Here is a 25,685-nt window from a genome sequence, read left to right as displayed (position 1 = left end):
AATCTTAAATAATAAGTTGTAGTATAATAGCATCTCTAAGAAATCCTTCTCCAGTCCCATTAAATAGTGTAACAATGATCTAATTAGCATTTCATTAGATACGTAATCAAAAGAAGCAAGAAGTAGGTACTAGCATATTATATTGTATAGTAGAAATTCCAAACATATTTGGCATGTCTAAACATTTATTTCCAGGTATTTTCTTTTTAATAATTCATATCTAAAGTTTTGATAATTAAAGTAGTAGAGTTTGTTATGGATGACCGATAATGGGATTACAGTTTTTGGATCAAAAACATGGCACGTGAGATCTCATCAAAAACTATTGTCTCATCATGATAGTTTTATTAATTTTGGGGTTTTACTCATCCACACTTAACAGAATATCATCAGTTCATATGAAAGCCATTTGGGAGCATGTTATTAGAATTGCATAGTAAATGAACTGTTCATGTGATGGCTGTTTTATTGAATTATTACTTTTAACTCACATATGCTCAATAAAAGTCATATCTGAGGAGTTATATGTAGATTTTTCACAGTAACAGAATAAACACCATTTATAACAAATGCCTTATGACAAAAATCCCCTTTCAACAAAAGACTTCAAAGTCCCAAATGATGGCATGCATTTTTTAAAAAGAACTGATACAACTTCAATGTAACAGAACAACTTGTAAAGTCCTTTAGAAACTGCTACAATAGAGAAGCCCTTTAGTGAATCATGCTATGAGTACAGAGTACACTCATGTTGGCTCTATCATCATTAATTACTTAAAACTGGGTCCAGCTGAGTAGGCTGTCGAAGGCCATGGAGTGACCTACAGAGCTATCCAGAGGTTTTCCAATCACTAAGACATAGAGTGCACTATTTACAGTCATCAGCCTCATCCCTGCTGCCTCAACCCCTTCACCCACCTTCTATGCTCGTCCCAGAAAAACAAAAATAAATACTACACAGCTAACAGCCAGTCCCTGCTTAAAAAACAAAATTCTTGGTAGGAGTGAGAGAATGGTAATACTGTAGCAGACCTAGAGCTTGATAACCTATCTTAGCTGCCAGCAGCTAAACCATAAGTCACGTGACTACTTCAGAGGTTCATGGATTTCTGTATGTAGCACAGTCAGGAAAGAAAAGTGCTTTTCACAGTCACTTCACAAGTAAGTCTAGCTGTTGCTTTCTGTTTTGAGATGCTGCAGCCATTATTCACTAGGGAGTTCAACGTGCCATTAGAAAGGCTGTTGTTAGGATCTGTGTTTTGGGGAATCTGTGTTTAGTTATGTGCATCTAAATATGCATATGCATCTGTGGGAGTTACTAGGTGCTAGGCTAGGCTAGACTATATTTTTGTTATGTGCCTTTTAGTCCAACTGAAAGAACGTAGGAAAGTGGGAAAATATCTTGTTTACAAAGGCATAACATCTATACTGTATTAAGCCTCTAAAATCATCTATAATGCATGATATCTACTTTTTAAAAATAAATTTATTTATTTATTTTTGGCTCTGTTGGATCTTCATTGTCGTGCGTGGGCTTTCTCTAGTTGCGGAGAGCGGGGGCTACCCTTTGTTGCGGTGCGCGGGCTTCTCATTGCGGTGGCTTCTCTTGTTGCGGAGCACGGGCTCTAGGCCCGCAGGCTTCAGAATCTCCGGACCAGGGCTTGAACCCATGTCACCTGCATTGGCAGGCGGATTCTTAACCAGTGCGCCACCAGGGAAGCCCATGATATTTACTTTTAATGACTGAAAGTGTGTGATGTTTCTTCCAGTTGTTTGAGTAATATAAAATGAATACTTACATACTTCCCATCGTAAATCTTAAATACTTTCTGATGGCACTAGGCTGGTTAAAATTATTTCTGCTTTTAACCTTGCATGTTAGATGAGCTATAAAATTCATCTTTTAAGTTCTGTTCTGTAGTGTAAAGACACATTAACAATTTTTTTTTTTTACAAAAATCTTCTAAGTGGACAGTTTGTGATTGATTCAATGTGTAAATGTGTAAGCAAAGAAACCATTCAGCTAACTTTACGGTTTTATTTTGAAAATTAGGCTGATGTGTAAGGAAACTAAGGCCCTTTACTTTCTACTTGAAATCTTTAATTATAAGCATTATACATTTGAAAGGCATCCTAAATTAGGTATTATCTTAGCCCTACCTTTATTTACTTTTACATAATTATCCTGATGAGAAATATAATTATAGCATTATACAAAATTACTAACCCATTTTTTAAAAAAATGTTTCCTATGTGATAAACACATTACATATGAATTAGGGCAATAAATCTCCAACTAAAATAGCTAGGAGTTAATTAAAAAGTGGGAACTACATTTCCTGTTTCTTGGTTAGGAAGAAAGTAACCTTATGCAAAACAGTGATTTGGGGGAAATATTTTATGAATAAAATTTCAAGATACAATTACAACTTTATAAATGATATTAAAATGGCTATTTTAATGCCCATTTTAGAGGAAAAAAAAGACAACCTCGAGAAACATGACTTTCGACACCAATGGAAAAAGCAAAAGGCTTTCTTTGCTTGAAGTTTTCACTTTGTATTATTGTGAAGTGTCATTGAGACAGAATCACAATGTGACATTTTTGTCCTCATCTTTGATGTTTGCAGCATAAAATTATTATTCTTAGAGAGAGGGAGAAGGAGTCTCCTATTTGGAAACAATGAGGTTTACTGTATAAGAAATTGGAAGGAAAAATCATCTTCTTCGATAGCAGAGTGGCTCCAAATCCTCTAAAGGAATGCTCAAAGAAGATGGTCAGGACACAACACTTCCAAACTGAATTTTAAACAGTGATTCAAATTATCATAAAATAATTAATCATGTTTCACTCAAGTGATAATAGATATAAATGTCAATTGACTGGGAACAATGAATATGTAAGCCCATGGGATATTACTATCCAATGTTATCAAGATGTTATCAACTTGGCACCTCCCCTCTATTTCAAGGGTACATTTTAAATGTTCAGTGGGTTTGGCTTTAATTAGTCATCCTGATAGGTAGCCATACTGAATCTCTACATGTCTATAGAGGGAAGAGTTAGAGATATAATACGGACTAGCTAAAAAAAATAACATTAAATTTATTTAATAGGGTTTTAATGAATCAAGCAACATACTTTCTCATTAAAAAGGTAAGTTTTATGTAAGCCAAAGATTTAGAAAGACGTCAATATTGGCAGGGAAGGGTGAATGGAATGGAGAAGGAGCTAGAAAAATCTTCACCAAGAAGGAAAGATTGAGTTAACTGCTACAGTTTTTGTTTTTTTTTTTTTAACTTCAGGCTGACAGAGGGGAGTAGTCCAACCTTAACAACAAGAAACAGTTTGGTAATTAGGGAAAATTTAAACAGTTTGGTATGGCTACGATGGCACGGAAAGGGTGGCCCTGCGTTTGGGCATTGAGGATTGAGTACTAGTGCTCTTCCCCCAAGAGCAGACAACTCAGACCCACATGGAGAGCTAGTTAAAGACGTAGTCAGGGTACAACATTATACCTATAGTCAACAATAATGTACTGTACACTTAAAATTTTATTAAAGGGATAGATCTCATGTTAAGTATTGTTATGACAGTTTTAAAAAAAGGCAATGTAGTCAGATATTTAGCAGAGTTCCACATATTATTAGTTTTTCATTCAACAAATACTAAACTCCTCTTGTGTCTTAGATCCTGTGTTAGGTGCTGTGGATGCATTAGTGAATAAGAATATGACACAGTTTCTGTCACCAGGTTACAGTATGGTAGAGAGACATCAAGGAAAGAGGAAATTAAAATAATGCTTTAAGTGCTACAGCAGAGAGAATTTACAAGATATTCTGGGAAAACAGGTGGGCTACCTAACTTGTTCTTGGAGAATTAGGAAAGATATTTTAGAAGAAGTGACATCTACTTCAAGAATTAAAGGATGAATCTTAAGACCAATCTGGCAAGAATACTTGGAGGAAAGGGGAGAATATTTTTGGCATTTACAATAGACCTGGAAGCGACAGAATGGGCCAAGGTGGGGACTGCCAGTGAGAGTCAGGCTGCAACTGGGAGCTCAGGCAAGAGATGAGCCTGGAGAGGTGGCCAGAGACCAGATATGATGGATGTATTTTGATAAAAAGCACCGAACTAGGTAAAATAGTCACCTAAAAGTATTTTCATAAATATTTACTGAATAATTAAGAAAAATGTATGCATGATCTTGCCTTCCAGGTAATTAGTCCTCCAAACTTCAGTTGACCCAGTATACACATGATATTGAAATAATGGTTTCATCCTATGTCAGGATATCTTAACCACCCCTACAAACAACGCCCCCTCCACACCCACACCCAAAGGAAATTTTACCCCAATTTCTAAAGGAAAAATGATGGAATTATTTTAGTGGGAAATAATTATTCCTTCTTGATATAAACATGAGACTTGAGTGTTGCCATTTTACTAAAAATAGTCTGAAGAGCACAATGAATTTGTCCTATGTGATGGTATTAAGGTATTTTTCAGGATAATTTTATATAAGCTATTTACTAAAAGGCATGACCATTTTACTTTCTTTTCTTGTCACATTTTTCAAGAAATGTGCTGGAAAAAGGTTATATTAAAACCCAAAACAAAAAGCATAATTATTTAAATATTACATAAAATGTCATATTAATCTGCTTGTTTTCTAAATTTAAAATAAACAAGTTCTACTTTCCAAATGAAGCAATTGTTTTATCAAATCATAACTATTCAATGATTACCATTTTTAAATTTTTGAATATTTACTGTAAAGCAATGTAATATCTACTCTTCTGATTAGAAAATAGATGCTTATGGGAAAAATGGAAGCAATTTTATTTAAAAAAAATATGCAGATGTATTGTATAATAAAAAAGTATATTTAATGATCATATAATTAGATGGGAGGAGTAACTGGCTATTGTAAGATAAAGGGATCACAGATTTTACTGCCTAAGTTAAAATTTAGCACAAAATTAAGGCTGCCTACCATTAGAGTCAGTGTATAAGTTAGACATTTTTCATTTAATCACTTTTGGAATAAAGAACATATATAAATAGTTTACTAATTTACTTCGACAGTACTCACTTTTCTTCAGATACATGTCACTGAAGTATGTTATGCCAATCACTGGTAGAAATTATATAGTAAAAATAAAAAAATGTGGAAATACATAAATAATTTACTAAAAATTTTTTTCAGGATACTTAGGTAATGTTACTGAATTCTTATGTAGCTCACTGGTAACCATTATATTAGTTAAAATAAAAATACTGTAGAAAGTAACAAAAGTTAAAGCAGACTAAGCTCATTTGTTAAAAATAATTTATATTGCATCCAAAAATATAAAAGTGTTTCCACTCACTATACTGACCAGACAATTATCTCTGTGATACTAGGAAATCAATTCATAGAAATTTCCAAAATAAAGTTGATGATTATGTGACATTAGGTGCTTTAGAAAAGCTTTTTTCAGAATGTTTAGTGATTATATTGGTGCTTCATAAAATTGTAGAAAATATGGCCCTTACTAAAACGAACCTTTCCAAGGGAATAATAAACTTTAGTTAAAAGTAAAGGACAGTTAGGAATGACCTTATTAAGTGCTTGCTCTGATGAACTAACAGAACCACATGGGCAAAACTTCTCAGGCCATCTGAACATCTTTAGGTAGAATCACATTTCAACAATCCAAGACAGATTAAAATAGACTCCACTTAAAAACAAACTTCTAGATGTGGTCTTTGAAAATCCACTTAATATTCAAATGCCTTCATTTAAATAACCCCAGTCTTTCCTTTTCCAATTTAAATCTGTTGTTCACTTGGTCCTCCACATTGGTTGTTAACAGTAGCCTTACTATTAAACCCCCCATACACATTCTTGAATATTACTGCAGATTTCTCTTTTTCCAGGGTATTAACAGTAAGTCTTTAACATCGCCTTGTCCATCATCTTAAAATGTTTGATAATTTCTGATTCCAAAAGAAAGATATTTTTACAAAAAGGATATAATGCAGTAATTAAGTTTATTTTTTTAGGTAGCCATTTTCTCTAGACTCTACATAGCAATGGTAAAAAATGATGATTAAGCCTACATAAGGATCTTTATCAAAAAATTATAATAATATTTCCTCTGACAGTGTTCAATTTATTGTTCTCTTTAAATCTATTTTTAATCTTTAAAATAAAGAATTTGAAAAATATTTTTCTGTTAAAATGAGAGAATTAAAATCTTTTAGAAATATTCTGTAATATAAAAATTTACTGAGATGTTTCAAGAACTGATAAATTTAGGTAAGGGTGAAAATACTAAAACTAAATCTTTGGTATTTGACAACTGTGGTATATATAAGAGAACATTATAGAAAGCATAAATATTTTAAAAAATGACTTTATGGTTTTTAACACACAGCAAAACTAACCTATAGGTAGTACTTGTAATGGTAGAAAACGTTTACCAAACATTTTTGAGTAAAAAAAGTTTTGTAGTTAAAAGAAATCCTAAAGAAAATTAGAAAAATTAGAGAGAGAGAGACAGAGACAAAGAGAGGGAGAGAGAGAGAGAGACCAATCTCTCTTCTGTAACAGGCATAGTTTAAGTCTTGTTTCACAAATAAAAGGACCCTCCCTAACATATGGAGTAGTTGCCATGTCCTCCCAGGGATGGTCTGTAGCTATGTTCACCTCAGGCTCATCAAGAAGAGGTGAACTGTCAAATATAATTTCAGTCATAGGATGGTTTGGTTGAGACAGATTAGTGGTATGCAATCATGATAGATAGTTTATCCTAGCTCCAAACTGCCGCTTGGGAAATCTTGAACTCAAATGAACAGAGACTCAGTCATTATTAGTGTCAAAAAGGTATACAGAGACAAAATTTGGTTGGCAGCATGAAAGATGAATCAAGGCGAAAAAGTGACCAATTGCATGTTCAAAATCGAAATTGAGAGGCATACTACAGTTTGGAAATACTTTAAATACCAGAATAGTCATATATTATTAATTGTTCATTGATCACTATTTAATGTGTTTCTCTAAAGTAAAATATTTTTAGAAAGACAATAAAAATTACATGTGTCATCTTATTTCAAAATCTTTACTCTAAAGGTGATGCAGAATAGTCCCTTCTTATAAGAATAAGCAAGCAAAATATTTTTTTAAATGTATGTTATTTTTTAATATCTTTCCTTCAGTTGGATATTCCAAGAAAAAAGACTTTTTAAAAGAAAAAAATTAGTTTTGTGGAAGTATTTTAATATTTAAATGTTACACAGTTTGATGACTTTCTTAGGAAGAAATCAGCATAAACTTAAAATGTGGACGAGCTTAACTAAAGAAACTTCCAAATATTTTCTAAACACTGGAAAATATATATTTATAAATTGTAAAATGCATTATTCTATTAGTAAACACAAACCTTGGTATCTTTAAATCAGACCTCCCCCCCATCCCCCCCAACCAAATATCCACAAAAAGAATGTCCTCAAGTGTCACTGCCTGAAGTGATATGCTCTGACAAATCTAACAGCTCTTTCTGTGTCATTCCTAATGCACTTGTCACTCAGTATTATCCATCCTCATTAATGACAATGGGAAAGTTTATCTTGGGAACACGTTTTAAATCATCTACTCTTTACAATGGGACCATGAAATCTCTTACAAAACATGAGGCGGGAACTACTCTGACAACAAAACCCCTTCCTGGCAGCTTTATTCTTAATTCCTGTTCAAGGAGTAATCTGTTTATTATAAAATCATACAGAACAATATATTAAACAGAATTTGAAACAAGAATAGCTAGTGTGATTTTCAAGCTTACAAGTATTTTTACAACATTTTTATTAGGCTGAAAACACGTAGTTGAGTCCTTTTTGTGTGGTTTCATGCAATCTTCTTTTCTATTCTATATCATAAACACCTTTGAAAAAGAGTTTTGTTTTATCTAATTTTAAAACAGTTTTTAAATGCTGAGGACACTAATCTTTATATAATTATTATAAAAATAATAATATGCATGAACTTAAATAAAAGCAATTTTGAGTAAACTGTCCTTACATGTTTAAATTTCCTAATTAAATGCTGAAAGAGTCCAACTCAAGTCTCTTACGACTTAAAAATAATCTTACCAGTCCCCAAATTACTTTTAATTATTTACATTTTAAGCTTCAATATGACCTTATTTCCTTGCCTAAGAAATTCCTACAGTTAAAAAAAAAAAAAACCAACAAATAAGCAAAACTTCTTGATCCACAGTGCCCACTTAAACTTACTGTTTTAACTTGACTATCAATTATATATACACTAGGTAGTGTGGATAATGAGCAGCTAATTGTTGGGGGGTATACGTCCGCTGATAAAATTAATACTTGTTAGAAATATATCTATATGCCTCTTATTATTCAGTCATCAAAAGTTTAATGATACATTTTGGTTAACTTACTGTATAGTAAATTAATCTTAAATAGATTATAATAATAAAGTTGAAAGATCACATTTAATGTTGATTTTATCACTTTTAATCACCTGAAGCCCATTTGTGAATTCAAACATGCTACAAGTAAAACATCAAATTTAAATATTAAAATTGTATGAACCTGTAATTTACCCTTTTTACTTCAGAATTCAGGACCACTACTTTAATGTTTCTAATTAATGCTTTATTTTTGTTTTAAAAAGTTCCTCTAAAGGATGTTGTAAAAATTATACGGGCTTCATGTTTAAGACTCTAAGTTAAATATACAATAAATACCACAAAATGGTTAATTTAATTGATGTTTTAAAAAAGAAATAAAAATCTAAGGAAAACTGAGAAGATATACACATAAATTAGAACTGTTTCTCACGTATTAGATGTTAACTATGAATTGAATGATAGTATATACAAAATAGAAATTTATGTGTGGCTTCAGAAAGCAGAATTAGTACTAATGGGTGGGACATTGTTTTAGCGTCTGAAAGAATTTTCTAGCAACTGTCCTTGGCAGAGATTGAAATGGGTTGCCCCTAAGAAAGTGGGTTCCACATGATTACAGAGTGGCTAGGTGGGAAAATATGTGCATACAATAAGAAGCTGGCTTTGAAGCACATTAAGCTCCCTTCCAATTTTAACCTTTTAAGAAATCTAGGTATTTTCTCAAAGAGACACCTGCATTAATTCTAAAAGTGCAAACTACACAACAAATGATCATGTGAATTCTTTATTACTCAAATAGAGCTTAATTTTAAGTCTACAAATCATATCCCCTAATTGACAATTCCCTCAATAAATATTCTTTAAAGTATGTAGCTTTCTCAAGTAGGGGTTCTTCTTTATAGCAAACTTTCTCGGTAAATGACCAGATAGTAAATATTTTTGGCCTTGTATGCCATAAGATCTTAACTTAGTGGTATAGTGTGAAAGCTGCCACAGGCAATACAGAAACTAAAAAAGTCTTGCTGTGTTCCAATAAATGTTTATTTTAAAAAACTGCGGGGCTGGATTTGGCCCACAGGCCATAGTTTGCTAACCTCTTGCTTTAAAGCATCAGAGGCATAGTTGGTTTAAAATTGCCTTTTACTTACCTAATTTTACATGGAGCAAAGCATAAGAACCTTTCCAATAAAATGATGGGAATGTTATAATAACTGCATGCTAAGGCAAAGAAATGGCCCATACTTATGGCTATGAAGAGTAGATCACATTTCCAAAATATCTTTACATGTACCCTTTCTGTTTCTTGACTGAATTACACATTAAGCCAATAGGACATGTGGAGGAAATGCATTCAGTTATAAATTATGCACTGTAAAGATTTTCTTCTAAATATGATTGTCCTTAAGTTTCTATCTGGACCACAATGGTTTCCCAGGAGAAAGTTCTTAAGAAGCCAAACTAAAGAACTATATTGGTACTTGTCAATTCCACATGCACAAAGAGGTCAATGGGATGATTCTTCAATAATGATAGTTATATATTCTGTTATTATGGAAGTGATATTAGTTGCTTTGTTGCCAATGTCTATTTAAATATGAATTGTAGAATATCCAAGATGCTGTATTCAAATTCCATTGTACATAATTATTTCATCCCTAACTCATAAGTCTTAAAAATCTTCTACAATATTTTTCTGTTAAAAGCCAGGAAAACATATTAGGCAATAAAATCAGCTCTATTGGCCAGAGAAGACCAGACATATTAACAGTCACTTACTGGATCAAAGCGGGTTAGAAGGTATAGGTACTTTAAATCCAGGAATTAGGACTGATTGCTCTCAGCTCTGGGGGACTTTTACAAATTTAGTCCGAATCTAAGAGTGCCCTTAAGGAATAAGACTGGAAAACTCTTATTGACATTTACAGAATGTTTATTATCATACATCTTTTAAGATAAAGTGTTCAAAATAATTTTCAAATGGCAATAAAATGACCATAATGAAATCATGATACAAATAGATCACATTTTGTTAACTAAAAACTATATTTTTTCTCATTTCCTATCTAGTATTTTTGAGGAGTACAGTTCTTTATTTCAGCAATAACAGTCCATTATATTGTTAGCTAATATTTTTTGAAGGTTATTTTACTTAGTCAAAACCTTAGACTCAATATTAAGCATTTATGGAAACCTTATTAGCATTATCAGACTATTATGTATAGTCTGAAATGGTGAGATTTTATGGGCATACCTAATAGTTTTAAGCACTGTCAAGAGGACATTCATTCATTCAGTCCTTCATTCAATATTTTTTGAGCACCTACATGATCAGGCACTGAACTAGGAAAAGGGGATGCCATGATAAGTAAAACAGATATGAGTTTAAAGCATTTATGTCCCTAAATGAACCACATTTCCCCAAAGCTTCCATACTTTACAAACAAGGCTTAAGCAGGTGTTTGCACTGTTCTAAAGAAGTATGGCAACAAAAACAAACCAAACAGTACAGAGTGTACATTCAAGAGCTAAATAACAAGCAGAGAAACATTACTTGGGTTCAAGCTATTCTTGGCTACTTACTTCATGATTGGCCTCACTGAGCAGCCTTAGTAATTTTATAGACCAATCAGTCAGGTTTTTAAAGATTAACTTATTATTGTTCGTTTGATTCTTGATTCAAACCCACTGTTAAATTATTTTTGTTTGACATAGAAGATTTATTTTGGCATTGACTATAAATTTAATTTTTTTCATTTTTGATAGTACACAGAAACCAGAAAGAAAATTAGGAGTGTATAGTTGTTGTGTGTCTGAATCGCCAAATTCAAAGGGAAGAATCTAGAAAGTGCTGGTAAATTTATTTCATTAGTGTATTTTTACTAATTTGATATTATTTTGAGAATAAAAAATTAGGTATAGCTCATAAGTATATATATAAAACATGTAAAATATAAATATATTAAAATTATTTTAAAGTACAAAATATCTTCATCATTACTTTTATTTTTATCCTGAAGTCTTAATTTATTGAAAAATCAGATGACTAAATTTATTTAGCACAGATCATTATTAATATGTTTTCTGCACTACCATTTTTTCCCTAAGAGCATTGGAAAGGCTATGAAAGATAACTAAAATAAGTCACTATCCAGTTCGATTCCTTTTTCATACCTATCACTGACAAGTTTTGAACTTCATTACAGAGAAAAGGTAGTATGTACAACTTAGCCATTTTGAAACATGTTAGCTTTTTGGTAAAGGCCATTTAAACACTACCACTGTGCTGTGTTTATCTATACCTGGACATGATCCATATACTTAATTAAAAAATTTGTGTGTATTTATGTGTGTGTGAGCAGTTTTCCTTAAAAACTGTAGTTATATACTCTAATAATTTTCTATAATTATTTATGTCAATAATATAGCACTAGTGCATTTGGTTTTGCTGGACATTTTAGCAACTGTTTATAAAAATATTAATAAACTAGTATCATGTTAGTTTTTTTCCTTTGCCCACTGAATACAAGATAAGTTGACACATTTATTTACAGGCTCACCAAGGGCAATCCATTTCATGCTATAGCATTGACCCTTCACAATGATCTTGTAAATTAGTAGTCTATTATAATATGTACAAGTGACCTTTAATTGCACCAAGAGGCTTTTTGTTAAAAGCTTTTTCAGTGCTACACCATAGCTACAGTATAAGTTGGTAAAATATTCCTTAGATTACTGAGCAGGAATATCAACAAAAAAACGCCCCTATAAAAATATGTAAATAAAAATTTTGAGCTATTTAAGTCTACACTATAATAATGCCTTTTAAATAACTATTGATCACAAAGATAAGCTATTTTTCAAATTATATAAGAATTAAACATTTAGCAGATTCATAAACAATTTATTAAGTTCTTAAAAATCTAATCAAATACAACTTTGTTTTTGATAATAGCCTTTGGAGACAAAAAGAGTTAAATCAAACTTGATACTAGCTTCATTTTACAACAGAAAATTTTAATTTTAGTAACAGATACTCCCTCTCTTTTTACTAAATGACTATACAATTGGAACTTTTACTACTTTGAAATGTTTAGTGAAGAATCATATACCTAACAAAACACAGACAAATACATTCCAAGTGTTTTTTATATTAAATAGTGATATTTAAAACAAATTTTCAGTAAAGTATAGGGTCAGATATTTCGACTGATATACTCAGAAATTTCTGAATGACTGCAATATATTTTTGTCATACTTACAAAAAGTTGAAACCAAATACTCAATTTCATTAAACCATGTATATTGGGTATCTTATTTCTGGAAGGCTCATGCCAAAATGATTTAGTTTGATTCTCTACAACAATGGTGGGTTGACTTGACAGCACCTGACAAAACAGTTCAGTGAACTTCACTGTACCAGATACAAAGAACCTGAACTGGCTACTCTACAGAATGTCCACTGTGGCAGAGAGTTATGACAGTAATAACTTTGACAAAATTTTAATTTCTACTTAAATAAGAGAACTGCTTTACTAGTTGTGTGGCCAAAGGCATTTCCATTACATCCCAGTTTCTCTTAATTATTTATTATGGTCTCCCAAATCTTACCTTTTAAAAATTAATAATTTATATTTAATCTCATATTTCCTTAATGAGGAACACAATTTCTTCTTATTACTAAACTATAGGAAACTGTTTTAGTAGTATTACTCTATAAAAGGAAAATATTTTGTGATCATAAGATTTACTGTTTAATTTTGCTTAAAGGTGGTATTCAAAGAATTTCCAATAAATGAAACATTTGCAACAGAAAAAAAAAAGGTTTTAGTATGAATGGATCAAACCTTCATTAGAACCAGTTATTACAAAAGGAGAGGCAAAATTAGAAAAATTTTTTTAATTTTTGAAAAACTGAATTTGGTTGACTCTTACTATAAGTTGTATACACCTTAATTATCTGAAGATAATTTTTGATGCTCCAAAGATGATACATTAAAATAATTTAGAAAAATATAAAACGTAATATAAAAACATGGTAACTATCTATGAGCAAATTAATATTTGCAAAAGTACCTGAATGATGTCAATTATACTTTAATTAAAAAAAAAAAGTACCTGAATGTAGAACTTAAGTGAATACAATAATAATATATTGTAACTAAATTTGGGATACTTTTGAACCATATCAATATAGTTGACTAGAATAAGGGAACCATATTTCTCTGTATAGAATACTTTCCCCACCTTATTTAGCTAAGATCTAGAAATCCTGCAGGAGTGGATAGTGTTTTAGTGAAAAGGCTTTAGTTTTTACAAATTAATTTTTCTATTAAAAACCCTTACCCGGGCTTCCCTGGTGGCTCAGTGGTTAAGAATCTGCCTGCCAATGCAGGGGACACCTGGGAAGATCCCACATGCCGCCGAGTAACTAAGCCCGTGCGCCACAACTACTGAGCCTACGCTCTAGAGCCTGTGAGCCACAACTACTGAACCCACGCACCACAACTACTGAAGCCTGTGTGCCTAGAGCCCGTGCTCTGCAACAAAAGAAGCCACCGCAATGAAGAGTAGCCCCCACTTGCCGCAACTAGAGAAAGACTGCGCACAGCAATGAAGACCCAACACAGCCAAAAATAAAAAAAACCTACCATATACCAGAAGTAAGTAAAAAATGAGGAAAGAACAATCCTGTGACTCTAGTTTTATATATATATATATAAAATATTTTGCTATGTTATATGTGTGTATATACACAAACACACACAACACACACACATAACATAGCAAAATATTATATAACGGAGAAGCTAAGATAAATAATCCAGTCTGAGTTTTATAATGTATTTATAAAAATAGAGTAGAAATTCTTGTTAGGAACAAAAGAATTTTTAACTTGAATGTTAAAAGATTATGTATAAATATGCATGTATACATACATACACACATATGCTATGTTTACCTGTACATATATGTACGCACCTACATATATACCTACACATTTTTTGGAGGTTCATTCTTTTTTAACAGGGCAGAGGCTTTTTAGGCTTATGTACTGAAGATGAGATGGTGGTTCACCTTGGGGTGTGCTGAGTAGTTAGTGGTTAAGAGCACAGGCTTTGGAATAAAACAGACTTGAATTTAAGTGTCATTTCTGTCAGTTAGTATTAACTCTTGTGTCTTTGGCTAAGTTAAGTTGCTTGATCTCTCTGAACCTTAAGTTTCCTCATATGTAAAGTATAGGTAATAGTGGTACATGGCATTGTGAGATCTATGAGGAAATGTCTTTAAAGCACATGTAGTAGTCTCAGGACTCTGTTAAACACTCAATCAAACTTTTAATTTTTTATTAATAATAATTAGCAGAGCTCCTGAACATGTTAACTTTCCAGTATGATTCTGCACATGGAGTCAGAAGATCTGAATTTAGTCCTGGCTATAAGCACAGTTCTATGACTTTGGGACTGTTTTATAACTCCTTATATCTCCTTATTAGAATGTGCATTATAATGCCTATGGCAAGGGTTCCTATGAGGATCAAATAAGAATTAAATATGGTAATGTATGTGAAAATACCCAACACAATGCCTAGAATAAATGAGATACTCAACACACATTTTTAAAGAAAGTTATGATAGATACAAGTTACTTTAAAAATAGTACTTTAACAGTTTAACAAATATTTATGGAACGCCTACTACACATGCTCAGGATTTAGCTGCAAACGAGACAGAGTATGTCCCTACTCTCGTGAAGCTTACAACAGATAAGGTTGAGTGAGGTTGGGAAAATAAACAAATTAACTGATAAACAGCTATAGTAATACATAAGTGTTACACTATGAATTAAAATAGGGTACATGATAGAGGGTAGCTGAGTGAGTACTTCAGATGGGCTAGTCAGGGAAGACCTCTCTAAGAAGGAGACTGGACTATTTAATCTATAATCCAGTGATAAGAAAAAGCCATGAAAGGAATGGAGGAATGAATATTCTGGACATTTGCTGTGCAAAGACATTGAAGAAGGACTAAGGATATTTTTGGTATAAAAGTATCCTCAAAGCTACCTACATCAATCAAAAAGCTCATGGATACCATCTTTATTAAGCTCTGCTATGTATTTCTTACTCTTCCAAGTACCTTGGAGGCTATATTAGTAAAATATATGTTCTTACCTTCTAGGAACATAAAAATGCATTTAGTTGATGAAATGGGACAGCCATGATTTGTCATCATTTTTTGTTTTCTCTTTTCCTATCCTCCTTAGACACTATAAATAATACATTGTGGGGGGAAGTGTTTCAGGGAATAACATGTAAACTGAGTGAATTCTGCTACAGCAGTTCTACAAAGGCTTTAAAAAAAATAATCCTTGAAGTACTGCAATATAATTTTCCTGGAGCCACATCATAGAACACATACAAAAATGTTTGTATCTGCAAAATTTAGGAAGGAGGAGAAGAGATATTTTTCTACTTGCACCCTCATGCAATGCTAAATCTGTATCATCCTGGTCTCAAAGGTGAGATTACTTCACTACAGGTACCACAGGATCTTTAGGAGAGACCCATGGACCGAAGACTATTTGGCAAGATTCTAAGTATCTGACTTTTGCTTTATGCAACTATCTCGTTATTCAAATATATGCTTTCCTTAAATTTCCTAAGTAAAATGCAGTAGGAATTAGTATAAAGAATAGTGCAGTGTGAAATATTAGACCTTAAGTTCAATTTATAAAGGGATGATTTTTTATAGAAATGATTCATAGTCAAGGTGTCATAGATATTTAAAAGTATCTCTCAAAGAAACAGGATTCATTTGATGTAATGAATTACAAGTTTAATATCTTAGGTGTTGCTGACCATACAGAAACTTTAAGATATGTAATAGCCAAACATGAATTTACTCTTCCTTGCCAAGAGAAGCACTGATGTTCTGCCAGCCAAACTCACAGGAAGCATGTGAAACGAACACAAAAGCAAACAGGCCTTATGCTGCCTAAGGGAAAGTCAGCAAGATGGCAGCTTCAATCATTTGGAATAATACTAAAGCAGCCTTAGGCTCTTCTCAGAATGGAAACATGTCACTATTGCTGCAATATTCCAACAAATCAGAATGCAGAGAAAAGAACACTTATGCAATCACGTCCTGGAAGGGCACTTTACTCAACATTTAAGTGCAAAATAATTATAAAGAAATTTCAGAAAAATTGCAGTGAACATAAACGACGCAGGGAAAAATGTTTTTTCTTTCAACACGCTTAATAGGTTTTTAAAAAGCTTACCACTTAGAAACAATTTCCTTTTATTTCCTTTTACATTCTCCTTATGGAATTATTAATGTAAAGACAAATTTTTATGAAGCAGTAAGTGAAAAGTTTGGGATTCAAGCTGCCAGTAAGAAATACTCATTCCCTCCCCCCCACCCCCAATATAGTACTATTACTTTGGAAGTTTGATCAAAGGGAATAAGCTTTCACAACATTTATATAGGAAGTTAAAAAATACTTCAAATATTTTGGGAACTTACCTAATCAGTATACTTTTAGCATGTGTCTAGTCATGTAGCCATCTTTGGTCAATCATCAAAAAATCAAAGGCAAATTGGCATGACTCAACCCTAACTTTAATACCGCATGATTGTGTCGTGTAAGCTTGTTTTGTGTGAGAGCTGCTGTGGTTTTAGCAGAGAGATTAACAACCGGACCTAAGCTGGCCTCCAAACCTTGCCCTGCTGATGCCTCAAGCTCTTTGAAGTCTGACCATCATACCTGGCAAAACAACAGTGGGAACTAGGATGGTGTCAGATCTAATCAAATTGTTCGCTGCAGCATAGCTAACTATGGGTTCACTAATTGGCCCAATTTCGGATTATACCTTTTGCTACAGATTCAGGACAATAATTTAGTTAAATGATGTTTTTTTTTTCTTATCTCTTCTAATTAAGATTCCAAAGTGGGAAGAAATAGGATTAGACAGAGTCTCAAAACTGTGTTCCCTTTAAGGTGGTATGCAGTTTTGATAGGCTCACTATGACATGTGAAATATATAGAGCATAGTAGTAACCCAGCTTCTGGAGATTCTGTGAAACCTATATGACATTACTGTATGTCTACATCACTTGGGAATTAAAGTGTAAATATGGGGATGATAATATAATGAACATTAAAATGTGAACAGTATAAAATGACATTTCTACTGTTAAAGAATGTTAATTTGGGTTTACTTTTGACAAATGATTTTATGTATAAGAATAGATGTCTATGTTCCACTTTGGTTTTCTTTTTGCTAACTGCAGTATATGTGGGATTTGAAATACCAATCAATATTTGTGGAGGGCATCATTACCAGAAAAGGTATATTTGGACTACATGGTTCATGATGCTACAACCTAATAATGCTCCTGAGCCAGACATTTATGTTTCCATTTTTAAAATTTTTGTGACATAACTGTGAATTGACACATAAGTTAACTCTCCCTTCCCTCTACCTCTAGATATGGTAAACATACAGTCACCTTTCTACTTCTCATTTAAGAACTAGAAAAGCTGTTTAAAAAATGTAGGGGAGTAAGGAAACCTAGGACCAAAGATATCATGCAACACTCTAAATTGTCCAAGGTTGTCACAGTGACTGACACCCTTGTAGTTTGCAAAAGTTTATGCTTTTCTAATATGTAAAAATTTCAAATAATTCTACTGAATCATATCAAGTATATTGTAGTATTAATATAAAGCTAATTTATATGGATGGCATATACTATTCTGGTCTTAATACTTAAGAATGAATCTACTAAGTGCATAAAAAATAATAGTTTCTTAATAAATACAGGTTGATCAATTATTCTGTGAGAAAAAGTTCTTGGTGATTGGAGAGGTACTGAGGTCTTGTATTCCGAATTAGGGGCAAAGTATGATAAGACAACCGTGAATAAAGTTGATTTACTTTGATTTTCTGAACTTTTAGTATTCATTTAGCATACAAAACCCACACAGATATGATATTTATGATACTCACTATTTTTGAACCAGTTAAAAGCCTACATAAGTATTGTTTATCTTTATACTGAAAATTTGCAGTGAACGGTGAATGTCTTTTGTATATTCCAGTATACCCCAGTAACCATACTTTCTGACTTGAACATAGAAACACTGAATCTTAGAGCTAGAAAACTGTCCCATCACTAAAGCAGAAACCTTGTTTGTAATAACCTTAATAGGGTCTGCACCTAATGTAATAATACATCATTATTATTTATATTAGAAAATTAGATTACTAGCGTGTGTTAAGATATGACCAAACTGAACAATACAAAATCAAAACAGCACAATAATATTAAATGTAAGTAAAAATGCTGCTCTGATCATGTCATCAAATTAAATACAGCTACATTTCAAATCTTACCAAATCTCTTATGTACTATAATTACATCATAATTACTAATATAAACAGAAAACTGGTTAATGATGATCCCAACATCAGAGAAGCAAAAATTATAGAAACTGAAAAAATACAAATCTAAGTAGTTATTTCATCTTGGAAGTGAAGTTATGTAACCTAGTTATACATTTTATAGAACTTAACTGAGAAGGTAGTGTTTATAGGTCACTTGAGCAGTGGAACTTACATAATATTTATAGCTGTATTATTTGGGCTATTCTTTAAACTCCATAATTTATCTACATTATATATATTTCAGCAGAGATTTTATACCTACTAAGTCTGTGACTCTTCTTAGTTCTGGGATAGATACAAAGATGAAAAAGACATAGTTTCCATATATTGAGTCTATTATTATACCTTAGTAAAGCCTTTGGTTATAAAATATTTAATCTCAATATAGAAAATATAAATAAGCCAGAACAGTGCCAGGTACACAATAAGGGCTTCATAAATGCTAGCTATGATTGAATGGAGCTATGGTAAGGTCAAGAAATAAGTAGTATATTATGGTTAATCAGATACGCTAGAGAATTACTACATATAGTTTACAAGGATTATCAACATTCAAAAAATTGGCAAGTTATTTCTTTTAACCTGAAGCCATGTTGAATCAACTTTAAACTTTCTCTTTTACTTATTCAGAATGCATGCCAGGATTTTAGTGTCATTACTGTAGATATGATCCTGCTATGGTTTTTGTAGAGGGGCTAATTCATACAGCTTTATAGTTGATGAATACTAAGTATCACTAAAAATTTACTGTGATTAGACAAATGCTTCCACCTGAATCTGGACAATACTAATACATGCTCCAAAAAGGGAGAAATAGTCTTTTGCCTTCTCCAAATCACTCAAAGAAACTAGAGATTACTGGTTAAAGTTGCTCTACCTGTTAGAGGCCCTGGGTGGCTATTAGTAAAAACATATTCAGTTTTCATATGAAAAAAGGCAATGATTTAATAAATCAAAGAAAAGGGATGCTAAAAATAGAGATGAGGGTTTTTACTTGTTTCTTTTGCCCCTTGTTTCCACCTGTGCCACATTTTGAGACCATGTTACTCACAGTAAATTCCCACATGTAACAAATCTACCTGCATGGAATCAGAAAAGTTATTTTTGCTTTACCTGCTAAACCACCTTTCCTTCTGAAAGAAAGCCACGGATTCAATGTCTGGTATATTATAGCCTCAGACTTTACAGACTAGTATAGTGTACATCTCCTTATTTTTTAAATATCAAGGCAGTTGTAAAAAAATATTTATTTGTTGTGCATATCAAAACACTGCCACTTGATGAAGGAATCCTCTTGTTTCCACTGCCCATAATATATCACGAAAGACTTGCTATCTGTTTCCATATGCATCTTATAATGTACAATGCTACATTTAAAGCACTTAATCTTTCGTGAAATACATGATTTTATCCTATATGTATGAACTTCTGTTAGGTTTGATTCTTTAATTCACATTTTTTTCTAATCACCAAATTGAATGTTACGGCATAAGTAAATAAGTTATTTAGAATATGTTTCACTTATATTTCTATACTTAAAAAAAACCATATTCATTAGGTTATAAGCCAAAAAGGTAAAGGATTTGATCAACTGTATTGAATATTAACTTTAAAAAAAGAACAACCACCTACTTGTGTTTTGTTTTTAAATACTGCTTCCAAATCTTAGGGTGACCAATTATAATGGTTCTCTTAGTTTAGGATAGTGGGAAGAAGAGAGAGGAAATGGAACAGAAACCTAGATCTTTTATCAGCTCCAGTGGTAAAGTGTAGTAAAATGTAGTTACTATTAGAACCTAAAGTTATTCGAAGGAGAGGTCCTACTTGACATATAAGTCCTTTATTTCTACTCCTCACCCCCCAAAATAAGACCCAGTTTGTGTGTGTGTGTGTGTGTGTGTGTGTGTGTGTGTGTGTGTGTGTGTGTGTGTGTGTGTGTCTGTGTGAGAGAGAGGAAGAGAGAAAATAAACATGATTCATGTTACTGTGCTAACCATCTTCTCTGGGTGCAATATTTTTTTTCACTAGGGAATCTCCTTGCTTAGTTTGTATGGTGACAGACATGATACCTTAGACCTGGCTGTCAGAATGCTCATCTTGGGAGAAAGGTGCCACATGGAGAAAAAAATCTTTTATCTTTCATTAAATATATAAATTCCACCTAAAAGAAAATGAGGAGGCATGCTTTCCTTGTGATGCTAACAAGTATAACTTTATCCCTCTAAAAGCGTTAGCAATATTATGGTAAATTACCCAATATTCTGTCAGAAAAACTGAAACAATGTTGAACAATTACAGTGTTGGGTTCCATTTCAATGGTTCCTTTTGAGAACTAAGGCAAATTAGCTCAAGAATCACTATTTCTACACTCTCCTTCTTTTGGCTTTAAGTGGCTTTTGAAGGGAGCATCCCCAGATGAGAAACTTCTAACACTCCTGCAGAGATGACCTGCTTGAAGAACTGGCTGCCTGATTAACTATTAACTGCTCTCAATAGGATTAGATAATTAAGGACATTGATGACCATTAATTAGGAGGAGGGCACATTAATTTGTCACTGGATAGGGCCCTTACAATGATTTATAGGTTAGTGCCACTTGCAAATGGGAAGGGAAAGAGAAAAAGAGAGAGCACCATTAAGTTACCTTATCAAGTGGCCAGCTAAAGAGGGCAGAGGGTCAAAAAAGGGCCAGAGTGGTCACTTAAGGGTGAAGTCCCAAACACCAAAGCAGTGCCAAGCCACATTGACCATCATTTGGTGATGAAGTTAAAAATATGCTAATTTATTGGTGGCAATTCTCTCTTTTTATGGTTTCAAGCAGTTAAGACAAGTGGCCTGCTTAAGAGCTTTTCATTTGAAAAGAGATTAAACAAAATGGTTTGTCAAGGCTGCTTGGCTGTTTTATGTCTTTGTTAAAAAAAAATTGCACCAGTGACTATACTGATAACTATCACATCACCCAGAAGCCATCTCTCTCTCTCTTCTGAGCATTTATTTCACTAATAAATACACCAACTTTAATTGCTTAATAGTGCTATGTTCATTTGCTCTTTAGCAAGATTAAGTTGAAATAAATCTTTTGCACTACTACTTTCTGTCACTATTTCTGGCATAAAGGTCACAAAAAAAGTTTAAGTTTCTGTAGAAAATTTACTTAAAGATGCTGGTGTAAATTATACTTTTGTTTTATTCAGCACGGAAAGCGAAAGGTGATTTCACTAATAGTAAAGAAAACTGCTTTTAGAATGTAGATAAGGATCTTCTTTTCTTAGCCATACACGATTGTGGGTAGCATTCACATTCCACACACAAATAAGCACAGCTCATTAACATTTAATTAAACACGCTTTTGAAAGCCTTGGAAATATGCACGTCATACTTCTCATGTAAGTTTGGACCTTACTTTCAACAGACATTTAAAACAAAACCATTTTTGCTATACTCTAATGATATACCATTAAAATAAAAGACAAAAAAGGATAGTCTAAAAAAATTATTCTGTTACATCAAAAGAACTTAAAAATATTTAGCATGAAATATCTCTTATGAATTTCATTAAAGTAAAAGAGATACTATTTACCTCAAGACTGTGACTCAAACATAAAAATTCTCTCTTACCTCAATGGTGAATAGCTTCCTTTTTAATTTAAAAGCTAAGTCTTTGACATCTGATACATCATAAATCAAGTTATTAAGCTGAGGAATCTGCCGTATATGAATCAAACCTTGTGGAAAGAAAATTTAAAAAATTAAAAAACGCTGTCATTGTACGCATAAATTAAAGAGTCTTACAGCAGAATTCTGTAAATTTACACACAAGCATCCTCCCCCTTTTAAAACTGGAGCTTACTACCAGGAGCAATGAAGCAAATGGTGTGATTATACTCAAGTAATCAAGCAGAATAAGATAAACAGAAATCCTTGTGCGAGGAAAACTAATTGCACTTTGGTACAGAAGTACAGATGTAAAGAAGGATCTTAATACTTGTCAAAACTACAGCCGGTTTGTGTGTGATTTTCTCTTGTATTTACAGTAAGCAAATATGGCTATCACCTTGCATGCTGCCCACGGCACCACTGAGTGATCTTTATTTTATTAAATGCACCAGTAAGCAGCCAGCAAAACAAGGCTTATGGGTTACTGATAACCAGTGAAGCACTAATGAAAAGTATTTCATTTTATACCTTATTAATGACTTGAACAAACCATTGAAGAAAACTACATTTCAGAGCACACTCTAGGATCAAACATTAACCCCATGCCATCCCAAGACACTCATTTCTGTGGCATGTTAGACCTTTATGTAGCTGTTATAAGCTTTGTAACAGTGCTAGGTAAACCGTGAGCTTTGGCCTCTTGTCAGTAGAAACACTTGCTAATTTTTTCTGACAAGGGCACTGGATGGCTTTTGTGCAGCTTAATGCAGTTTCTGACTAAACTCGGGGTCATTTGCCACAGATGAAGACATGGAAGATGAAGACGCAGCGCGTCTCTCTGCCTGACTCAGCCCATATTTAAAAATTACCATCCCAAAGACACTGATCCCTCAACATGGGGGAAGAAGGGAAATCCAGATTTGAACAAATTAGATAAATCTTATTTACATAATTGCTTCTCTAGTATATAGTTTTGTGTGTGTGTGTATTTGGATGCTTAGTAATGTACTATTGTTAGCTTAAAAGGGTCAACTTCCAAGTGCTTAACTTCAGAAATGGCCCCTTCAAAAATAATTCACTAAAATATCTGACTTAATTTTTTAAACTTAAGAAAATGCAAAAGGTGTTATTAAGAAGACAGCTTTTACGTACAAATTAAAAATATCTCATACAGAGTTATTTAGTAAAATATATTACAAATAATCACACCATACTTCCACTTGCACATTTATCATTTTAACATTGCAAGTGCTTGTTTAGCTAACTGTTAAATCAGGAGGCCTTACAGAGTGAATCAATCATTCATCAGGTCCTTCTTATTAACAGAAACTTTACTTATCATCAGAATCACCCATTAATCTGTGGCAAACAAAATTGATCAATCCAGAGATTTCAGCACAAAAAAATCATAGTTTTTCAACCCTTGAAATGTTTCAATCAAAATAATATTTTTTAGAATATAAAATATGATTTTACTAAATTTATAAACTCATAGTACTTACAAATGATACTCAGATATAACTTATAAAGTTTAACTTGTGTTTAACTTGAGTTGTTTTAACATAAAATGTAAATAATAAATTAAAGAAATAGTTTATCCAGTTATAAGATACATAAGTCCTGGAGATGTAATGTGTAGCATGGTGACTACGGTTGACAATACTGTATTGTATATTTGAAAGTTACTAAGACAGTAAATCTTAAAAGTTCTCACCAACAGAAAAAAAAAAAAGTGTAACTATGTGTGGTAATGGATGTTAATTAAAATTATTGTGGTAATAATTTCTCAATATATACCTATATCAAATCATTATGTTGTAGACCTAAAACTAATACAATATTATATGTCAATTATAGTTTAATACAAATTTCAGAAAAAGAAAAAAAAAGGAAATAGTTTAACCTTAACAGTTCTCTTCCTACCAAAGCAACAGTAATATATTAAATGAATTATATAGAGGGTTAATTTGGGCATATACCACATGCACACTTATGCAATGATCATGAGGCAAATTATTTTATGTAGTTTGTGTTCACAGTTTATATTTTCTAGCCTTTTAAAAAATACTTGATTGTTAGATCATGCTATTTTATTATTTTTTTAAAAGGTTTTATGCCAACTCTTTAAAGCACTGGTGGTCATAAGTATCTTATAATCTTTTTGTTGGTAGACTCTAGAAATTGCCACAGTCCTACAATCACAATCTTACACAATCTTGTAGCAGGCTTCAAATAAGCTATTCAGTCTTTAGACTAAGGTTTTCCATGGAAGTATAGTAGTTCCACAATAATAATAGCAATAATTAGTATTCACTCAGAATAAGTAAATAGGTAAAAATTTATTATTCACCATACTCTATATTCAGCTTAGATCTAAGATAAGCATAACTACTAAACTTACCCTATTGCGACAGTTCTATGTAGGAACTTTTATTTAAAAAAATCCCCAAATTAACCAAATGACTAAAATACTATTAAAAGTCAAAAAATATAAGTAAGAAGCCTGATTAATTGACCTGTGTTTATACTAGGGTGGTAACATTTTAAAACTTGCTAATAACTCTAACAACAAAATGATCAAAGAAAAGTCCGAATATAATAAAAGATGTTTACTTTCTGAAAATGTGATTGACTAGGACTTTTTAACTGTAATAGATTATGAATTTTATTTATCATACAGCTAAGCTTTGTAAAGTATAAACCACTATACATAGCTGTTATTATTAGAATTTATATAATATTTATTTCTAACATGGTTAATAAGTAAGACTGATTTCACAGCAACTTTAGGGACAAAATGCACATCTGACTGAGCCATGCCTTAGTACCTGGGTTTGACACCTTTCAAATAGCTACTATGCTTCTTAGTCATAATGTAGTTTGGTGACAAGCTGTCATGAAAGATTGGCCAGAAAGGAAAAACGTTTAACAGATATATTAAAAAATAAAATTCATGCTACATGACAGTAGATATTATGACTGGACAAGATTCTTCCAGGCAATTGGAACACGCCCTTTTCATTATAAAGATGCTGCTTACCATGATAATCCTTATATAGTGGGTTGGTTTCTTTCTCAGAACCAATGAATGATTCCAGACCAACTACTGTATCTGACAAGTTTGTAACACGAGCAATAATTGCTTTATTCT

The 25,685-nt window shown here is 32.4% G+C and overlaps 1 protein-coding gene across 1 annotated transcript in view; it reads right to left on the bottom strand.

The window, feature by feature from the left end:
• Positions 1 to 25,685, bottom strand: part of ELP4 (elongator acetyltransferase complex subunit 4) — a 225,871-nt gene that overhangs the window by 99,002 nt on the left and 101,184 nt on the right. The window contains exons 8-9 of the mRNA XM_082476676.1: positions 25,575 to 25,683; positions 22,496 to 22,602 (exon numbers count right to left, since the gene is read on the bottom strand). Coding sequence (XP_082332802.1) covers positions 22,496 to 22,602; positions 25,575 to 25,683 — 216 coding nt within the window. The remainder of the gene's footprint in view (positions 1 to 22,495; positions 22,603 to 25,574; positions 25,684 to 25,685) is intronic.

The sequence above is a fragment of the Balaenoptera physalus genome (genome assembly GCF_965194825.1).
Source record: "Balaenoptera physalus genome assembly, chromosome: 10".
NCBI classification, from domain to species: domain Eukaryota; kingdom Metazoa; phylum Chordata; class Mammalia; order Artiodactyla; family Balaenopteridae; genus Balaenoptera; species Balaenoptera physalus.
This window is presented reverse-complemented; position numbering and strand designations above follow the sequence as displayed.